The sequence below is a fragment of the Pan paniscus genome, chromosome 4 (genome assembly GCF_029289425.2).
Source record: "Pan paniscus chromosome 4, NHGRI_mPanPan1-v2.0_pri, whole genome shotgun sequence".
Taxonomy (NCBI): domain Eukaryota; kingdom Metazoa; phylum Chordata; class Mammalia; order Primates; family Hominidae; genus Pan; species Pan paniscus.
Genome location: NC_073253.2, coordinates 108244179 through 108263634, shown reverse-complemented (window position 1 = coordinate 108263634; position 19456 = coordinate 108244179). Strand labels below are relative to the sequence as shown.

Sequence of the window (19456 nt, the reverse complement as noted above, 5' to 3'; positions counted from 1 at the left end):
ATTGCAAGTATCTTTAATAAAACTCATACTTAGTATCACCTTAAAAAGTTGAACACTGCCTCCAAAAGAGGGAAAAATGTTCCTTTTAATTGGAAAAAAGGCATACAAATTTACTAACGTGTGTATGGGAAGAACCACAGTGATTACCTCCCAAAAATGTTCCCCTTCTAAAGTCAGTGCACCCCTTATATAGATCTGAGAGTGAGGTTTCCTAGCCTTTACAATACTGGATTCTTTCTACTCTCCCCAAATCCTTATGCAATTATTTACGTATTTAAAATATTCACGCATAGCACTAAGGCTTAACATTCATAAAAGAAACGGCACAGTCTGAAGGCAAGTAATTTTATCTAAATGAATTTGTTTCAGCCAGTTTCTTAGAGAACTCTACATACATGAACTCTTTCTACAGAACATATGCAACTCTTCCTGCTTAACTATCACAGATCACATACTCCCACTAAAATCAAAGTTAGGTAAACCAAACCAAATCCCACAAGGCAGATTATAAAAAGATAGGAAATGACTTGCCTGTTTCAAAATTATCCTGAAGTTTCCGTGGATGAAGTTTCTTTTCACACTTCTATTTAAAAAAACACACACACACACACACAACACAGTCACCAGTTATTTCACTTATTAAAAATCAAAAGATGTATTATCAAATTTCTCAGGAAGAAAAACTGAACCAGGAATATAATCATCATCCCATTCTCTCACCAGTATTTTTGTATTTTGTATTTACTTTTCACACCTAAAATTTTTTTTAGTTCTTGATTACATACATACACATTATAAAGACATCAAAAAAATAGACAAGTATTGGCTAGGTGTGGTGGCTCACGCCTGTAATCCTAGCACTTTGAGAGGCTGAAGCAAACGGATCACTTGAGGCCAAGAGTCTGAGACCAGCAAAATCACCTCCCAACATACTTTATTTCTAAAACATAAAAATCAGCCAGGGCTAATTAATTTAGCTGAGGTGGCCAGGGACAGTGGCTCACAGCTGTAATCCCAGCACTTTGGGAAGCCAAAGCATGAGGATCACTTGAGCCCAGCAGTTCAAGACCAGTCTGGGTAACATGGTGAGACCTATTTCTACCAAAAAAAAAAAAAAAAAAAAATACAAGAATTAGTAGGGTGTGGTGCCACGCACCTATAGTCCCAGCTACTCTGGAGGCTGAGATGGGAGGACTGCTTGAACCAAGGAGGTGGAGGTTGCAGTGAGCCAAGATCGCACCACCACATTTCAGCCTGGGTGACAGAGCAAAACCCTGTCTCAAAAAAAAAAAAAGAGCTGAGGCAAGAAAATGGCTTGAGCCCAGAAGTTCAAGGCTACAGTAAACAATGTACGTGCCATTGTACTCTAGACGACAGAGCGAGACCCTGTCTCAAAAAAAAAAAAAAAAAAAGGAAAAAAAGATTATTCATTACATTTCTCAACCCAGAGCTAATTAGTATTATATTTTTCTAGCTGATTTCCTATGAAGATGTGTGTTAACATCTTTTCATAAAATTGCAAACTTAAAATGGAATTATATCATACGTACTAGTGTCTGATAGTCTTTAAAAATAGAATATATTGTTAAGAAATTCCTTTTTCAATAAATGTACATTGTCATTTTTAGCAACTTCATGGTAACCCACTGCACAGATCTACGATACTGTATGTAATATCATCTTCTTCAATATTTGTTTTCCACGTTTTCATCATAAAGGGGGTGAACATTCTTTAGATTCCTCTTCTAGGGAAAAGGTGAACACTTTTGTAGGGTTTTGATACAGCGAAGTCCTCTCTAGAAGGTTGTACCAATTAGTAATTCTTATGTGTTACCAATACACTCAATATACAACTGGGTTACTTCTTTTCATCTTTGCCAATCTGATTGGAGAAATGTATCTCATTTCAATTTACATTCTTTGACCACATATACAGTTTAACAATGTTATATGTTTATCAGTCCCTTTTATTTCTTCTCTTAAAAACTGCTCATATACTTGCTCTCTGTCATTAACTTTCGTCTTAAACAACTTTTAAAAATCTATTCAAAGTTCTTCTAGACAAATTTGAGAGTATTTTGTGAAGTTCTCCCAAAAAATCTACAAAGAATTTTATTGGTATCATATTAAATGTACACATTAATTTGAGGACAATTAACACTTGTACAATATTATCAATAAGTTATCTGTCGGCCGGGAGCGGTGGCTCACGCCTGTAATCCCAGCACTTTGGGAGGCAGAGGCAGGTGGATCACGAGGTCTGGAGATCGAGACCATCCTGGCCAACATGGTGAAACCCTGTCTGTACTAAAATACAAAAAAAAATTAGCCAGGGGTGGTGGCGCACACCTCTAGTCCCAGCTACTCAGGAGGCTGAGACAGGGGAATCACTTGAACCCGGGAGGTGGAGGTTGCAGTGAGCCGAGATCGTGTCACTGCAATCCAGCTTGGTGACAGAGTGAGACTCAATCTCAAAAAAAAAAAAAAAAAAAGTTATCTGTCTAGTTTTTGTTAAAAACAGCTGTTGAATTTTATTAAAAGCCTTTTAATCATCTACTAAGATTGTCTTCTCTGTTCTTGTCACTTTTATCAGACAGAAGAGAAATAATAAAGGTAAAGTAGTCAAATGAGTCATTAGAACCCAAATTAAGTAAATACCCAGGGAATTCAGGTAAAATATTTTTGCTAAAAATTTGAAATTACTATTATTACTCACCAATAAATGAAAAACAGATGAAGCTACAATAAGAAAACCTAATATACAAATATCAGAACTTACAGAAAAGATAACGCAGAGACTGTTAGTTATGAATTAACTTTTGGACTGACTAAACAAAAGAATGAAAGAAAATTGCTTTATTCAGTTGTCATCAAGCAAAATCTAATGACAATAGCACTGGCTGTGTTTTTTTTATTTTCTAAACTCTATCAACTTGAAGAAAAAAATAGTTAAATCCCCCCAAACTTTTACCCTCACTGAAATAATATTTAGAAAAACATGGAGCAATAGCCAAATAATTGCTCTAGAGAACAGGTTTGAGTACACATTGATATTAAAATAAACAGCCACATAAAAAATTAGATGTACAATTGCATCAACATTATACATTTGTAATTAAGAGCAGCCAGAGATTTTTAGTGTGAATAGTGCACAATTCAGCTACACAAAAATCCTACTAGTATATCAATTAAAATAAGAACAAAACAAGTAACATTCCTGTGCTTTGGCAATGCCCTTGTTTCACTCTTCAGAGGATGAACTGCCTACTTAGTGTGACAGCTATAACTCTTACCATCAAAGAATTCTGCTGCTTTGCTGGCTGAAGCCCATTTGTTCTTTTCTTTTGATTAGGTGAATCTTGATACTGTTTTCTGCCATTTCCCCTCATACTTTGATTCTGTTTTCCCAAAAAGAAATATAATATGAATCTATAGTATAATATAATAGCACAAAAAAATACTCCATGAATATGTTTAGCTGGTTGAATCAAGTTTTTAGCAAAGCTTCTCCTACCCAAATTTTCATTAATCACCCTATCAATGTATTTTCTTATAGAAGTCAGTGCTTCCCAAAGCAAGAGTTCTCTAAAGGTATGAAATAGCAAATATACTTGCCCCTAGAAATCTTTCCACACCTCCACCAGGCGCAGTGGCTCATGCCTGTAATCCCAGCATTTTGGGAGGCTGAGGCAGGCGGACCACGAGGTCGAGATGAGACCATCCTGGCTAACACAGCAAAACCCCGTCTCTACTAAAAATACAAAAACTTATCCGGGTGTAGTGGCACACGCCTATAGTCCCAGCTACTCTGGAGGCAGAGGCAGAAGAATCACCCGAACCCAGGAGGTGGAGGTTGCAGTCAGCCAAGATGGCACGACTGCATACAGCCTGGGCAACAGAGGGAGACTCTCTCTTTTTCAAAAAAAAAAAAAAAAGAAAGAAAGAAATCTTTCCACACCTCTTGCCTTATCCCATGTCTGCTTATAGATCTCGTTTCTAATGCATAAATGGAACCTCTCTGTAAAGGAATGCCGAGGGACATTGGCTACAGTTCTTAAAGCAGAAAATGGGTAGATGTAGTAATCAATTGTTACCCTAGAAATCTGCTTTAAATTATTAATAAGCAGTATTAATTTTTACAAAGTTTTTACTATATTTTTACAAAATAACAAAGATTACTATTATTTTTTTTAAAATGGAGTCTCACTTTGTTGCCCAGGCCGGAGCGCAGTGCTTGGCTCTCTGCAACCTCCACCTCCCAAGTTCAAGCGATTCTCCTGCCTCAGCCTCCCAAGCAGCTGGGATTACAAGCACATGCCACCATGCCCGGCTAATTTTTGTATTTTTAATAGGGACGGTGAAGGTTTTCACCCTGTTGGCCAAGCTGGTTTCAAACTCCTGACCTCAAGTGATCCACCCACCTTGGCCTCCCGAAGAGCTAGAATTACAGGTGTGAGCCAACGTTCCCGGCTAAGATTTATGTTTTAAAATGTGGGCCATTATTCCTAAACTTAGACATGCAATAGTTTGAATCTTGCTATTAAATTGCTTTAAGATAATTTTCCTACCAAAAAATTATTAAGTTTAAATTAAAACGAACATTTTAAACATTAATTTGTTGTTTGAGATATTGAAAAGATAGCTATTTGAGGACTGGCTAAAATAGAATAAATAGGAGGAACTTCTAAAATATATATATATAAAATAAGAATGTTAATTTACATTCCAACCTATAGGGAAAAATAACCAGTTGCTAAAATAGCTGGAAAACAATAACCTAAGTAAGTGATGTGAAGGAAGTATGGCTTTGAACGACTCATGTTACTACGCACTTTTAATTTAGTTTCATTCCACTCTTCCCAGCATGTTTTTTAATTGTGGTACAAAATACATACAATTTACCACATCAACCACTTGTGAATGTATAATTCAGTGGCATTTAGTATAGTCAGCACTACCCACTTCCCCAACTTTTATCATCCCAAACAAAAACTTTGCAACCAATAAACAGTAACTCCCTATTCTCCCCTCCCTCTAGCCTTGGTAATCTCTACTTTGTGTCTCTATGAATTTGCCTATTTAGGAATGGAATAACATTAATACGATATTTATCCTCTTGTGTCTGGCTTATTTCACTTGGCATAATGTCCTTGAGGTTCACCCATATTGTAGCATGCTTCGAAATTTTTTTTTTTTTTTGGAGATAGGGTCCCACTCCCGTTGCCCAGGCTGGAGTGCAATGGCGCCACCACAGCCTTGACTTCCCAGGCTCAGGTGATTTTCCCACCTCAGCCTCCTGAGCAGCTGGAACTACAGGTGTGCACCACCATGCCTGGCTCATTTTTTATGTTTTTAGTAGTAGAGACATGCTGCCCAGGTGGGTCTCCAACTACTGGGCTCAAATAATCCGCCTGCCTCAGAGATGGGATTACAGGTATGAGCCCCCATGCCTGGGCAGAATTTCATTTCTTAATTTCATTCCTTTAAAGCTGAATGATATTCCATTATGTGTATACACCACGTTGTTTATCCATTCATCTGTTGACAGGCATATGAGTTGTTTCCACCTTTTGGCTACTGTGAATAATGCTGCTATGAACATTGGTACACAAGTTATCTGTTTAAGTTCCTGCTTTCAATTCTTTTGGATATTACCTAGGAATGGAATTGCTGAGTCACATGGTAACTCTGTTTAACTGTTTGAGAAATTGCCAAACTTTTCCACAGCGGTTGCACCATTTTACACTCCCATCAGCAATGCACAAGGTCTCCAGTTTCTCCACATCCTCACCAATACTTGTTTTCTGTTTTTTTGTTTTTTATTATAGCCATCCTAATGGGTAAGAAGTGATATCTCACTGTGGAGATACCACTAATTATTAACAATGTTCTCTAATGATTAATAATGTTGAGCCATTTGCATATCTTCTTTGGAGAACTGTCTATTCAAGTCATTTGTCCAGTTTTAAATTAGGTTGTTGTGTTGTTGTTGAGTTCTAAGAATTCTTTACATATTCTGGATATTAACCCCTTATATATATAATTTGCAAATATTTTCTCCTATTTTGTGGGCTACTTTTTCACTATTTTGAAAATGTCTTCTGAAGCACAAAAGTTTAATTTTGACAAGCCCAGTATACACACACACACACACGCACATTTTTTTGAGACAGAGTTTTGTTCTTATTGCCCAGGCTGGAGTGCAATGGCGCGATCTTGGCTCACTGCAGCCTCTGCTTCCCGAGTTCAAGCAATTCTCCTGCCTCGGGCTCTAGAGTAGCTGGGATTACAGGACCCCGCCACCACGCCCGGCTAATTTTTTGTATTTTTAGTAAAGACGGGGTTTCACCATGTCGGTCAGGCTGATCTCGAACTCCTGACCTTAGGTGATTCACCCGCCTCGCCTCCCAAAGTGCTGGGATTACAGCCATGAGCCACCACGCCCGGCCAAGCCCAGTATATTTTTAAAATTAAAAAAAAAAAAAGTAACATTGAAACCTGAAATTAAAAAGATAACATCAAGTATTAGTAAAGATGTGCAACGATTAGAACTCCCATGTATTTTGCTGAGGATATAAATAACTTGAGTAAATTAGCAAATAGATACTCAATAACACAGGCATATCCAGTGATCCAACAATTCTACTTTTCTTTCCTTTTAGTTACACAGAACTGTGTATATTCATCAAAAGACAGGTATAGGAATGTTCATAGTAGCACTGTTTGTTAAAGCCCCAAACTGGAAACAACCAAAATGTGCATTAACAGTGTTATGAAAAAATAAACTGTGGTGCTTAGAACATGTGGAAAAAGGAAAACAAGTATTAATAGCAGTGTAATTATACACTCGAATACAACAATGAAAATCAAAGTTTACAATACGCTGTTACTTTTTCTTCCTGAACAAAAGCCAATAGATCCCACTTGTGTTAATTTGGAAAATATTTTCCTTATGACTTATTTTTAAATGAACCTTTCATTGGCAGCATATACACAAAAGTCAGATGCTAATTCTTATTATTAACTGGATTTACACCGGAACTGTAAACATTAAGAAGCCTCAGCCCTGCTTCAAATCATAAGTAAGGAACATACAGGCTTTGATCAGTAACTCAGAGCTCTCTGTAACTATTAAGATATAATTCTCCAATTGAGAAAAATTTCAAAGCCAAATGATCTAAATTTCTGAGAAGACTGTAATTGCGTATCACTCACCTTTCCTTTTAAAAGGTCAGACATTTCAGAATGATTATTATATGGCTTTTGCTGCAGTGGTTGCCTGTGCTTTACCCACTGGTCACCAGGAGAACCGTCAGGAAATAACTGCTGACTGTGGCGGAATTTGGTTCGACTGCACCAAGATTTAAAAAATAATCAAATCAGAAAATGTTCACTTATAGTTCTTTTAACAACTTAATAGTTAAATTTATAGACTACATATTTTCTTATTTACTGTCTATCTTCCCCACTGGAATGTAAGTTCTATGAGAGCAGAGATTTTAATCTGCACTGCTTTATCCTCATCACCCAGATGAGTGCCTGGTATTCAATAAATATTTCTTGAATGAATTAATACACTATTATTTTTTTTCATCCTAGACTTAAAAAAATTATCCAGGCCATCTCCTCCCTATAAGTGATTATAGTGTACTCTTAAAAAATATGCAGACTATAAATCTAAATTTAGATGAAACAAATGAATGTACATTTTCCTGTTTTTTGAGACTGGGTTTCCCTCTGTCATCCAGGCTGGAGTGCAGTGGCAGGATCACAGCTCACCGTGGCCTCAACCTCTCAGGCTCGAGCCATCCTCTCACCTCAGCCTCCCAAGTTGCTGAGACTACAGGCACACGCCACCATGCCCTGCTAATTTTTTGACCCTGCACAAGTCAGTTACAGACCACATCCTAGCTGAAAGATGATCTGAGAAAGTAAGCTACCCTCTAAAGTATAAAATTAAAGGGCACAAGATAATGAATGAGCAAATTAAGTAAAGATCCAGTCTCGAATTCTTCTGCAAAAGAATCTATTAAAATGTTGTACTAATGCAGGCTGAGCGCAGTAGCTCACACCTATACTCCCAGCACTTTGGGAGGCCAAGGAGGGTAGATCACTCAAGGTCAGGAATTCGAGACCAGCTTTTGACTAATATTACAATAACAGATTCTGAAAGACATCAGGGCATTTAGTCCAAGCTCCTGTCCTCAGAATATCCATCTAAAATGGAATGCTACCGATTTAAGAAATGCTTACTATAGAGGTGGTTTACTCCTATTTAATTTCTGAAGCTCTGTCATAAAAGCAAATCCAAATTACAGAAAATGTAAAAATCAACTCTCTCTGAATCTAACATAGGCAACTTTGTAAACAAGGTGATTATGCTTAAAATATATATTATGTTTAAAAATACAAGCTTATTTAACAAAGTTACTTTCCCAGCCTACTCTGTAACTGACTTGGATGCAATTAAGTTGTAAGCCAGAGGCCAGGCATGGTGGCTCACGCCCGTAATCTCAAAACTTTGGGAAGCTGAGGCAGGAGGATCACTGGAGCCCAAGAGTTCAACAGCAGCCTGGGCAGCATAGGGAGAGCCCCATCTCTACAAAAAATAAGAAAAAATTAGCCAGGCTTAGTGGCATCTGCCTGTGTTCCCAGTGACTCAGGAAACTAAGTGGGATGATTACTTGAGTCCAGGAGGTCAAGGCTGCGGTGAGCTGTGATCATGCCACGTACTCCAGCCTGGGCAACAGAGAGAGACCCTGCCTCAAAAACAAAAAACAAACAAAAAGTTCCAAGCAAGAAAATGTTCTTCACGGTTTATGTCCAGGTAGTAGTCACTCTTGATAATACACAATCTCTGACACAATTTTTTTTTTTTTTTTTTTTTCTGAGACCGAGTCTCACTCTGTCACCCAGGCTGGAGTACAGTGGCATGATCTTGGCCCACTGAAACCTCCGCCTCCCAGGTTTAAGCTATTCTCCTGCCTCAGCCTCCCGAGAAGCTGGGATTACAGGTGCCTGCCACCACGCCCAGCTAATTTTTGTACTTTTAGTAGAGATGGGGTTTCACCATGCTGACCAGGCTGGTCTTGAACTCATGATCTCAGGTGATCCACCTGCCTTGGCCTCCCAAAGTGCTGGAATTACAGGCGTGAGCCACTGTTCCTTGCTGGGAAATTTTTTTAAAAGCCCAAGTCTTCACTGTTCTATCTCCAATTTAACAAACTACATTAGCATCCTTCCTCTCCCCTACAAGAAAACAAACCTCAACATATCCTCCATCCAAACGTCTTTAGAAACTCAATTATCTTAAAAGTAGGATATGACAACAGAGAAGTAACACTAAGAACACACGACACAAGATTTTTTTTCTTTTCCTAGTGTTCTATCTAAAAAGTTGGTATCCTCTTGAGTATACTATTTTAAAAGGTGCCTGAAGCTCCTTTCCAACTCCAATTAACCTTTTTCATCTCATCAGAAACCCTTTTTAAAAATCTTCTATTATCTGTGAGACCAATAACAAAGAGTATCTATAAAAAGAAATCTTACACCCTCTGCAAATTTTAGAAGCAAAATACTATTATTCTACTTTTAAAAACTATCAGAAAATCAGGATTCCATGAATGTATTTCTTTACCTCAATTTTTCCACAGTGGGTTTAGCCGGCGTGCTACCAGTTGAGGAAAATCCATTGTCACTGTCTGAGGAATCGCCAAATCTTCGAGAAAGCCAGTCCCTTAATGGTCTGCAGAAACATTAAGAATTCACTTTCAAAATATGGCTACAGACAGAAGATGACTATCCCAATCATGAAAGTTACATTTCAAGAAATATGAACACACCTGATAAAGGGAATGGCCATAAAAAATTTGTTAGGTGCCAAACCAAGTTTGGATTTGGGGGTCATATCATTTCTATGACAAGGCAATTTCTCAATAGAGAACCACTCAATGTTCTGAAACACAGAAGAAAATAATTCATTTAGTTAATTTTTATCAACGAGCTTATAAAAGGATTTCCCTACTTATTCATTTGGGATACTGTCCAGTAACCTGAAAATACTCTTGTTACATACCCGAATTTCTCTTCTAGTTTTTGGGTTAAATTTTGTGTCTTTTGGAATTCCTGGAATGATGTACAAACGAGCAAGCTGGTCATTGATTCGAAGTTCAATGTAATCATCCTTACAAATATAGTCTTTGATATCAAAACCAGTTTCTTCAAAGACCTGGAAACAACAAATTTGGATGAAATTTTCATTTTAGTTCTTAGGCCTCTAGTTCATTAAAATTTATTCCCAAGACAAAAACTCAGAAAAAAGGGACATGACTTGTATTTACTATTTCTAGAAATGACAGGCTGGTACAGAAATGCATATGAGATGTAAAAAAAGTTCTTGTGTCCTATTGTTTCTAATACTGTATCCACAGGCGGTATGGTATATAGAGAACCAGTCCACTGTAGACCTGATTGCTGACATTCAAACACACCCAAACTATGTATCTTTCCCAGAATAAAATTCTGAAGGCTAGTGATAGAGGTTTCAAGATTTCCCACTTTCCAAATCTTAACATTTATATATAGAAGGTAAGGTAATTAAATCATCAATGATGTGGAATTGACTCATGCAAGCTGTCTGAGCATTCCAATCAGAGTAAAAGTCCCGATGCTTTGGTTTTCCTTTCCTTCGAAACTAAGGTCTAATCTACTGCTTGAGATAGAGCTTAATAATGTTTTTGATTAATAAATTAATCTTGATGGCTTGGATTTAAAATTTTAACAATTAAGGCTGGTTTACTTAAAAGTTTACCTATCAATATGTGCAACTGTCTTCAAAGACACCATTAAGATCAAGAACATATTAAAAACTCAGGTGGTGTGTGTGTGTGTGTGTGTGTGTGTGTGTGTGTGTATTAGACAAGTAATTGCACTTCAAAAAAATAGGACTGGGCACAGTGGCTCACACCTGCAATCTCAGTACTTTGGGAGGCCAAAGAGGGAGGATCACTTGAGCCCAGGTGTTCGAGACCATTCTAGGCAACAGTGAGACTCCATCTATACAAAAAAATGTAGATAAAAATTAGCCTGGCATGGTGGTACACCCCTGTTTTTCTTCTTCTTTTTTTTTTTTTTTTTGAGACGGAGTTTCGCTCTTGTTGCCCGGGCTGGAGTGCAATGGTGGGCTCTTGGCTCAGTGTAACCTCTGCCTCCCAGTTTCAAGCAATTCTCCTGCCTCAGCCTCCTGAGCAGCTGGGATTACAGCTGCCTGTCACCATGCCCAGCTAATTTTTGTATTTTTAGTAGAGACGGGGTTTCACCATGTTGGCCAGGCTGGTCTCAAACTTCTGACCTCAGGTGATCCACCCGCCTTGGCCTCCCAAAGTGCTAGGATTATAGGTATGAGCCACCATGCCCGGCCGCATGCCTGTTTTTCTAGTTACTCAGTAGGCTGGGGTGAGAGGATCACTTGATCCAAGGAGTTCCAGGCTACAGTGAACCGTGATCACCATCCCAGTGCACTCCAGTCTAGATGACAGAGCAAGACCCTGTCTTTTAAAAAAAAAAAAAAACAGGCTGGGTGCGATGGCTCACGCCTGTAATCCCAGCACTAAGGGGAGGCCAAGGCAGGCTAATCACCAGGTCAGGAGTTAGAGACCAGCCTGACCAACATGGAGAAACTCCGTCTCTACTAAAAATACAAAATTAGCCAGGCAGGGTGGCGCATGCCTGTAATCCCAGCTACTCGGAAGGCTGAGACAGGAGAATCACTTGAACCCCAGGAAATGGAGGTTGCAGTGAGACGAGATCATGCTATTGCACTCCAGCCTGGGCAACAAGAGCGAAACTCCATCTCAAAAAAAAGAACAGAAAAAGGTTTAAAAAGTAATTTTTATATGTTTCTTAATTCTAGTTTTATAGTTATTTTCTTTAGCTCTGCTCTTTGAATAATGCCTCAAAAATCAGAAATAAGTATACATAGCTAGTCATGTGAATCTGCATAATTGGAAATTATGCTAAAAGTAAATTGTATAATCTAAATTCCTCGTGGGCAGAGCCTGTTATCTTTGTGTTACCAACAGTATCTAACTAGATGCTTAATAAAAGAAAGTACTGAAGAAAAAGTAAGGAACAGTTTCAGATTAAAGGAGACTGAAGAGACGTGTCAATTAAATGCAAATGCAGCAAGTAAGCATGGATTGGATCCTGGGTAGGCAAATGGGTGGGAACTGCTGAATCATAATGGGCAATTAGTGAATGTGAATATGAACTGTCCATTAGATAACAAACAGCACCATATCAATGTTACATTCCTGAATTTGAGAATTTCACTGTGATTGCCCTAAAAGAACTCCTCGTTCTTAAAACATACATGCAGAAGCAATTAAGGACAAAGGGGCATTACATTTGCAATTTACTCTTAAATAATTCAGCAATAATAAAAAACTCTGCACACACATTTATCCAAAGTAATATAGCAACTATGGTGTAACATTAACTAAAGTCTATTCTTTGAATTAATCTATTCTTCTCTACATATGACACTATCTCATCCTCAATGTAATTTTTATGGGGTCACGTAGCTATGTTTAGTTCTTAGTGCTTTCACTCAACTACGTACTTTGTGCTTAGTAAATGACAGGGACTGTTCTAGGCAGTGAATTTAGTAATGAATAACGCAAGCAGCACCCTTTAAGGAGTTCAGTCTACAACAGAAAAAATTTTAATATGATGTAAGTATTATGAGGTAGGAGGAGGGTGCCTAACTCAGCCTTTAGCAGACGTCTTTGAGAGTTGGGGGATGGTCATCTTTGGTTATGGACAGCAGCCTATTCTGCTGGATAAACTGGAGCTAGGACTTAAAAGATAAATAGGAGTTTGCCAAACCAACAAGAAGAAAAAAGGCCTTCTGTTTAGATAGCCAGGAATGGCTACAGCTTAAGAATTACATGGGAGGAAGTAGGACAATATGAGGCAAAACAGCAAGGGCCACCAGCACTAAAAGAGGTAGATTCAAACTGTCCAATCAATTCTAAAAGCAATAAAACAGATTTGCCTGTAAAATTAGGCAAGTATTCTCATCAAATATTTGCCAGGAAAAAGTTATAATAGTTGAAATATATAAACAGACACCAAAGACAAAAATTTTTATACCACACCTCCTGTGAATCAAATCTATTGCTGTATTATAATATAGCGTTTAATTCTCCTAGCAAAATGAGTATCAACTTCTCAAATGTTAGCAGATAAAAATCCACAAATAAAATTTTTTTTAAAGTGTTACCCAAAGGGCCAGGCGCGGTGGCTCACACCTGTAACCCCAGCACTTTGGGAGGCCAAGGCTGGTGGATCACGAGGTCAGGAGTTCAAGACCAGCCTGGCCAACATAGTGAAACCCCATCTCTACTAAAAATACAAAAATTAGCCAAACATGGTGGCGTGCGCCTGTAATCCCAGGTACTCGGGAGGCTGAGACAGGAGAATCACTTGAACCCGGGAGGCGGAGGTTGGGGTGCAGTGAACTGAGATCGCACCACTGCACTCCAGCCTGGGTGACAGAACAAGACTCCGTCTCAAAAAAAAAGAAAAAGAAAAAGTGTAACCCAAAGAGCAGCAGTGTACAAAGACAATGAAATCCTGTCTATAATCTTCATCCTATAAGCCTACAGGAAGAGGCAGAATAAACTTACCCATAGTTGCTTTGTATTAATTCTATTAAATTATATAAGTGCACATGAAAGTCAGTTTCATTACACTAAAACACTGCTTTGCCAAATAATAAGGAACGATATATTAAATCTTGAAACCACAAGTGAACAGCTAAGTATTATTCGCTTATTCTCAAGAAAGTTGATGTTTCACCACAAATCACAACAAAAATACAATTGAGATTATTATGCCTTCGACAATATCTAGAAAACATCTTTGTCCTGTTAAATAGAACTTATAGGAGGCCACGGTATGGACTGCATTCCCACACTAGGCCCCAACAGACCTAAACAAAATGGAATTACTCATGCTAACATTCCATGTCACCAAACCAAAACTAAGTTGTTCTCCTAACCTTCAAGATATGTGGAGAAAAAGAGCTAATAGCCAAATCCCAAAACAGACCAGTTTCAGTTGGCATGATAAGGAAGTCCCCTCTGCTTTAACCTTTAGAAGAAAACTAACTTTGAAACGCCAATGTACATTTGGTTTTTGGTCCTGCTTTCCTCAGCTCTTTTCTGTCTTTAAAGCCAACCTCCTTTGCTCAGCCATTGGAATGCTCATTTTATTTTATGGAATAAAATGTTGCGTAATTCTAAAATTGCAAATAAACCCATTGCAATCTTTAAATTTGTTGTGATTTTGTCTTTTGACAGTCCTAAATCTATTTCACTGAATAAACTATTCAGAAATAGTCAAATTAACAAAGGTGAGCCAAAAGGTCAAATAGAAGATTGGAAATTACTAATTAAGATTGCCCCCAAAAAAAAGGCCTGCTAAAAAAAGGTCTGTTCTTAGCTCTCTATTGATAATTACTTACACCTTCTCCCTAAGTAGCTTGTCTGCCACTGCTGCTTTAGGCTTAGCCCACAGACCATTCCCTGTTTGAGGATGTGTCAAATTCTGCTACAGTGTAACAAAACACCTCTGGAATGCCAATTATACTAAAATAACAACATTAATATAACTGTATGAATACCATAATAAGCTAAATAAAAATGCTATTAGCAACTTAAAATTGTAAGCACCCATGGTAGAACTTAAATGTATGTAACTTAAATGCAAGAAAAAAAAAGTGCTCAAAACATCAGCCTAAGTCTAATCAGTAGCTAGAAAATTAGAACAAAATCTCTCCTCATCTGTTAATACAAGTGGAAATGAAAAGGAAAAACGAGGCATTAATCAACTATGAAGAATGGAATAACCATCTGGTTTACAACTGGTAATGTCACTCGGTCAAGCCGTGCAGCTTCTTTTATACCGCAGCACCACCAAGTGGCAGAAGGACAAACTGCAATTCTAGCTGAATACTTTCATCATTCAAAAAAGGCCACTGCTATGGACTAAATTATGTCCCCTCACCAAAAAAATTCATATGTTGAAGCTCAACCCCCCATGTAACTGTATTTGGAGATAGGGCTGTGAGGAAGTAATAAAGGTCAAATGAGATCCATAAGGGCAGGGCCCTAATCTGACAGGGCTGGTGCCATTTTTACAAGAGGAAGAGACACCAGAGCTCTCTCTGTATGTACACAAGAAGGGCATAAGTGTGCTCAGCAAGGTGTTAATCTATAAGTCACCTTGCTCTTGGACTTCCCAGCGTCCAGAACCGTTGCAAAATAAATTTGTTGTTTAAGCCACTCCATCTGTGATATTTTGTTATGGTAGCCCTCACAGACTAAAACAGCAACACTTCACCCTAATCCCAAACTTTATGACAAAGTCGGTCATTTAAAAATCAAAAGTCAAACTTGCCTTTAAAAATCCTAATCCAAAAATTTACTGAAATTAAAGTTCCTTAGTCAGCTATAAAAGGACATCATAGAGATCAAAAAGAATGTTTAGAGGTTAGAATTTTTACTATGAAAACGAAAAAATTCTCCCTGAAATTAAGAGACTACGGCTCTTCAGGATGCCTGTGCTTCCCTCAAACCAAGACAAAAACCTAAAATGGAACTGTTTTGTTATTCCAACCAATGTAATATCCTCTTCCTGACCTGGACAACCACCTTACTGCCGTAAGACCAGTCTAATCCCATGTACAGAGCTACAATCAATTCCTCTAAGCAGGATACTGCTTTCTATTTTGTCCTTCCTTATAAGCAAGAGAACTACAAAGTTTGAGGAAATAAAAGGGAGGACTTTTACAAATGGTCCGTCTCATTTCCTACCATCTACAGAAAGAAAAGCTAAGCTCTTAGGTGATATGGCAATTCCTCACATTCTCACCAAACTGCTTCCAATTTTAAGAGTTGTGTATTAACCTTCATTTACTCATACACAACAGCTTTGTCTATAGGCTGTTGTAAATAATAGCTTGGGCAAGCTGTTCCATATCAAATTTAAAATACAGCATTTTCAATCATTTTTTGATTCTATTACAAAGTGAATAACCACTAATGGTTTTTCTATAATAAACCACCACCAGCAGTTTGTAAAAATTTTAACTATTATCCCTCATTAATAGTTACACCCAAACTTAAAGTAGGCAGTAAACACTGTTGCAGGAAATCGAGTCAAACATATACAAGGCAATGAATTCTAATGAAATATGCCACAAAATCCATACTACCATTTCAAACAGTCTTAAATTCATCAAATCACTACCACCTTAGAATTTTTTCCTTAAAGATATTACTTCTAATGGACTTGAGTGAATCTCCTTAAAGGTCTTTATGTCTTACAGAGGTTAAGTGACTAAAGTCTCTAGGGTACTGGGTAACAAAATGTATGCTAGAACAAAAATCTTTCAACTCCTAGGCCAATCTGCTTTCCCTTATATCATACTTCCTATTAGTTCAACTTCTCAAATCTCAAGAATAATTGTGTGATACATGATAAATTGTGTGATAAATGGTAAGAAATAAGAATACGGCAAACAATCCATCGCAAGGTATTATATAATAGTGAACAGTAAAGACAATAACTGCTATTGAAGTTCAGAGACTAACACTACTGTTTGCTAGAGCTAACTGGTAAGATTTTAAAATAGAATTTTAAGTAAGAATGAAGGCTGGGCACAGTGGCTCACGCCTGTAATCCCAGCACTTTGGGAAGCTGAGGCAGGAAGATCACTTAAGCCTAGAAGTTCAAGACCAGCCTGGGCAACACAGTGAGACCCCACCATTAAAAAAAAAAAAAAATTAGCTGGGCACGGTGGCATGCAACTGTGGTCCCAACTACTTGGGAGGCTGAGGCAGGAGGATTGCTTGAGCCCAGGCGGTCGAGGCTGCAGTGCACTATGATCATGTCACTGTACTCCAGCCTCAGTAACAGAGCAAGACCCTGTCTTTAAAAAAAAAAAAAAAAAAAAGAAAGAAAGAAAAAAAGGAACGAACTTCAAAGAACATCCATTCTAAACTTCATTTTAAGAAACTAAGGCCCAGTCAAGCACGGTGGCTCGTGTCTCTAATCCCAGCACTTTGGGAGGCCGAGGAGGAGAGATCACTTGACCTCAGAAGTTCAAACCCAGCCTGGGCAACATAGACTTTGCCTCTATAAGTAAGTAAATAAATAAATAAATAAAAATTAAAACTATGATGTTGCCACTGGACAACAAAGCGAGATCCTACACCAAAAATAATTGTATGTGTATGTGTGCATATTTATAAACACACACACATAGATACACATACACACACACACATAAGAGAGAGACAGAAAAGAAACTTAAGCCCTATACACAGAGTTAGTTGGTGGCGGTGGCAGTGGCAGTCCTTCAGGGAAAAGGGATTTAAGCTGGGTTTAGAAACATATCTAGATAGGAGCTGAACAGAAGGAACAAGAGAGGACATTCCAGGTAGGAAAATAACAGTAAAAAAATTTTGGGTTTTTTTTTTTTGGTTTTTTTTTTTTTTGAGACAGTGTTTCACTCTTGTTGCCCAGGCTAGAGTGCAATGGTGATCTCGGCTCACCGCAACCTCTGCCTCCCGAGTTCAAGAGATTCTCCTGCCTCAGTCTCTCAAGTAGCTGGGATTACAGGAATGTGCCACCACGCCCAGCTAATTTTTCGTATTTTTAGCAGAGACGGGGTTTCTCCATGTTGGTCAGGCTGGTCTCGAACTCCTGACCTCAGGTGATCCGCCTGACTCGGCCTCCCATATTCAGGCATGAGCCACCGTGCCTGGCCATAACAGCAAAAATTTAAAGGCCGAAACAAACCAATCAAGTTCAAGAGAGAGAGAATAAATTGTTTTGACTGAAAATACGATAAATTCAGAAATGGTTAAGATTTGTGTGGGGAGAGGGGACAGAGTTTAAATACTTAAAGAATTAAACTTTATCCTATAGGCAGTGGAAAGCCTTAGTGGGTTTTCAGCAACAAATGTCAACTTCTTAGAAAAGCCCAAATTGTGCACTTGTCAGGAAGCCAAGGCTATAAACATAAAACAAGGATTATAACAGCCAAAATGTTTTACCAATAGGAAATCTAATTCTAAAGGGAAAGGTGGGAAAAATATCATCAAAGAAAGGAACAAGAGATAATACAAAATGGACCATTAAAAAAAATGGGAACAGATAAGAATAAATGAAAAGAGATGTGGATAAAAGAATCAACAGTGATGTTAAAAAAAAAAAAAGTAAGTTACTTCGTGCACTCAAGTTCTGGAAAGGGTTAAGACAGTCCAAAGAAGTAGTCTATATGGCTAAAAAAAATACATTCAGACCCTAATAGCCAAATTTACTGTGTATCAAAATGGAATAACTTACCTCTCTAGCAGCACAATCATGAGGAGCTTCTTCTTTATTTACTTTTCCTTTTGGAAATCCCCAGCCTGATTTTGCTAGGTACCCCTGAACCAGTAGTACCTACAAAACAAGCAAAAGTAAATATCAAACTTGCCCTCCTTTTCCATGCTCCTTTCTAAAAATCAAAGGCATTTTTCTCCTTACTTGAGGTAACTGTTACCGCCAATAATTTTACAGAGTATTTTCTTAAAGTATCTTCAGTGAGTCTGAATACATCACCACCAGTGTGAAAGCATTCTGCCCATTTAAAAAAAAAAAGTCTTCAACAATTAAGCGACACTTTTTTGTACCACACCGTAACTGCAACAAGTAAAAAATCTGCAGACATAGCATGCGGATAAAATATACAAAGCTTGGCCTTTTAGCACTAAAAATCTAAGTATATTTTAAAACCTCAATTTAGAAACACTACATCAATAACAAATTTTGTTAACAGACTAACGATCACCATTTCACTAAAAATCTTTATTTCATTACACTCACATTTTCAAGTGTCTCATCAAGAATAATTGCACCATATGTTGGTACTCCCATTTTATATTCCTTCCATTCATCCAAAACTTTTTCCACATCTTCACCTTGAGGCAGCAAAAACGGACAATGACTGAAGAGTATAAATAGTGTCAAGGAAGTTACTTTCTCCTTTAATATGGCTTGAGAAATTATATACAGAAAGAGACCCATTTAAATCAATAGTGTATTTCATGTGAAATTATTCAAATCTTCCCTCATTTAAGTGTAGCATTTTGGCCAGGCACCATGGCTCACACCTGTAACCCCAGCACTTTGGGAGGCCAAGGCAGACTGTGTTTTTGTTTTTTCTACATTTGTTTTCTCTTAAAAAGTCATTGTTAACTTTTTCATTTGTAGCCTACACACAAATCAAGTTTTTAGTACTCACAGTCCTGGATCCCTAACACAAACTAATTCTGGACCATGTAAACACCTAGAACATTTCTCGTTAAGTGAGTCAAATTCATAATGCCAGGAATTATAGATA

At 37.8% G+C, this 19456-nt stretch overlaps 1 protein-coding gene across 2 annotated transcripts in view; it reads right to left on the bottom strand.

Moving 5' to 3' along the window:
• The window catches only part of DCP2 (decapping mRNA 2), a 44100-nt gene that overhangs the window by 9649 nt on the left and 14995 nt on the right, over nt 1-19456 (bottom strand). The window contains exons 3-10 of one of the 2 annotated variants that reach the window (XM_003826731.4): nt 18940-19067; nt 18418-18516; nt 10076-10228; nt 9843-9955; nt 9638-9745; nt 7216-7351; nt 3294-3398; nt 532-583 (exon numbers count right to left, since the gene is read on the bottom strand). In XM_003826731.4, coding sequence (XP_003826779.1) covers nt 532-583; nt 3294-3398; nt 7216-7351; nt 9638-9745; nt 9843-9955; nt 10076-10228; nt 18418-18516; nt 18940-19067 — 894 coding nt within the window. The remainder of the gene's footprint in view (nt 1-531; nt 584-3293; nt 3399-7215; nt 7352-9637; nt 9746-9842; nt 9956-10075; nt 10229-18417; nt 18517-18939; nt 19068-19456) is intronic. The other variant, XM_034960340.4, reaches the window with a different exon arrangement.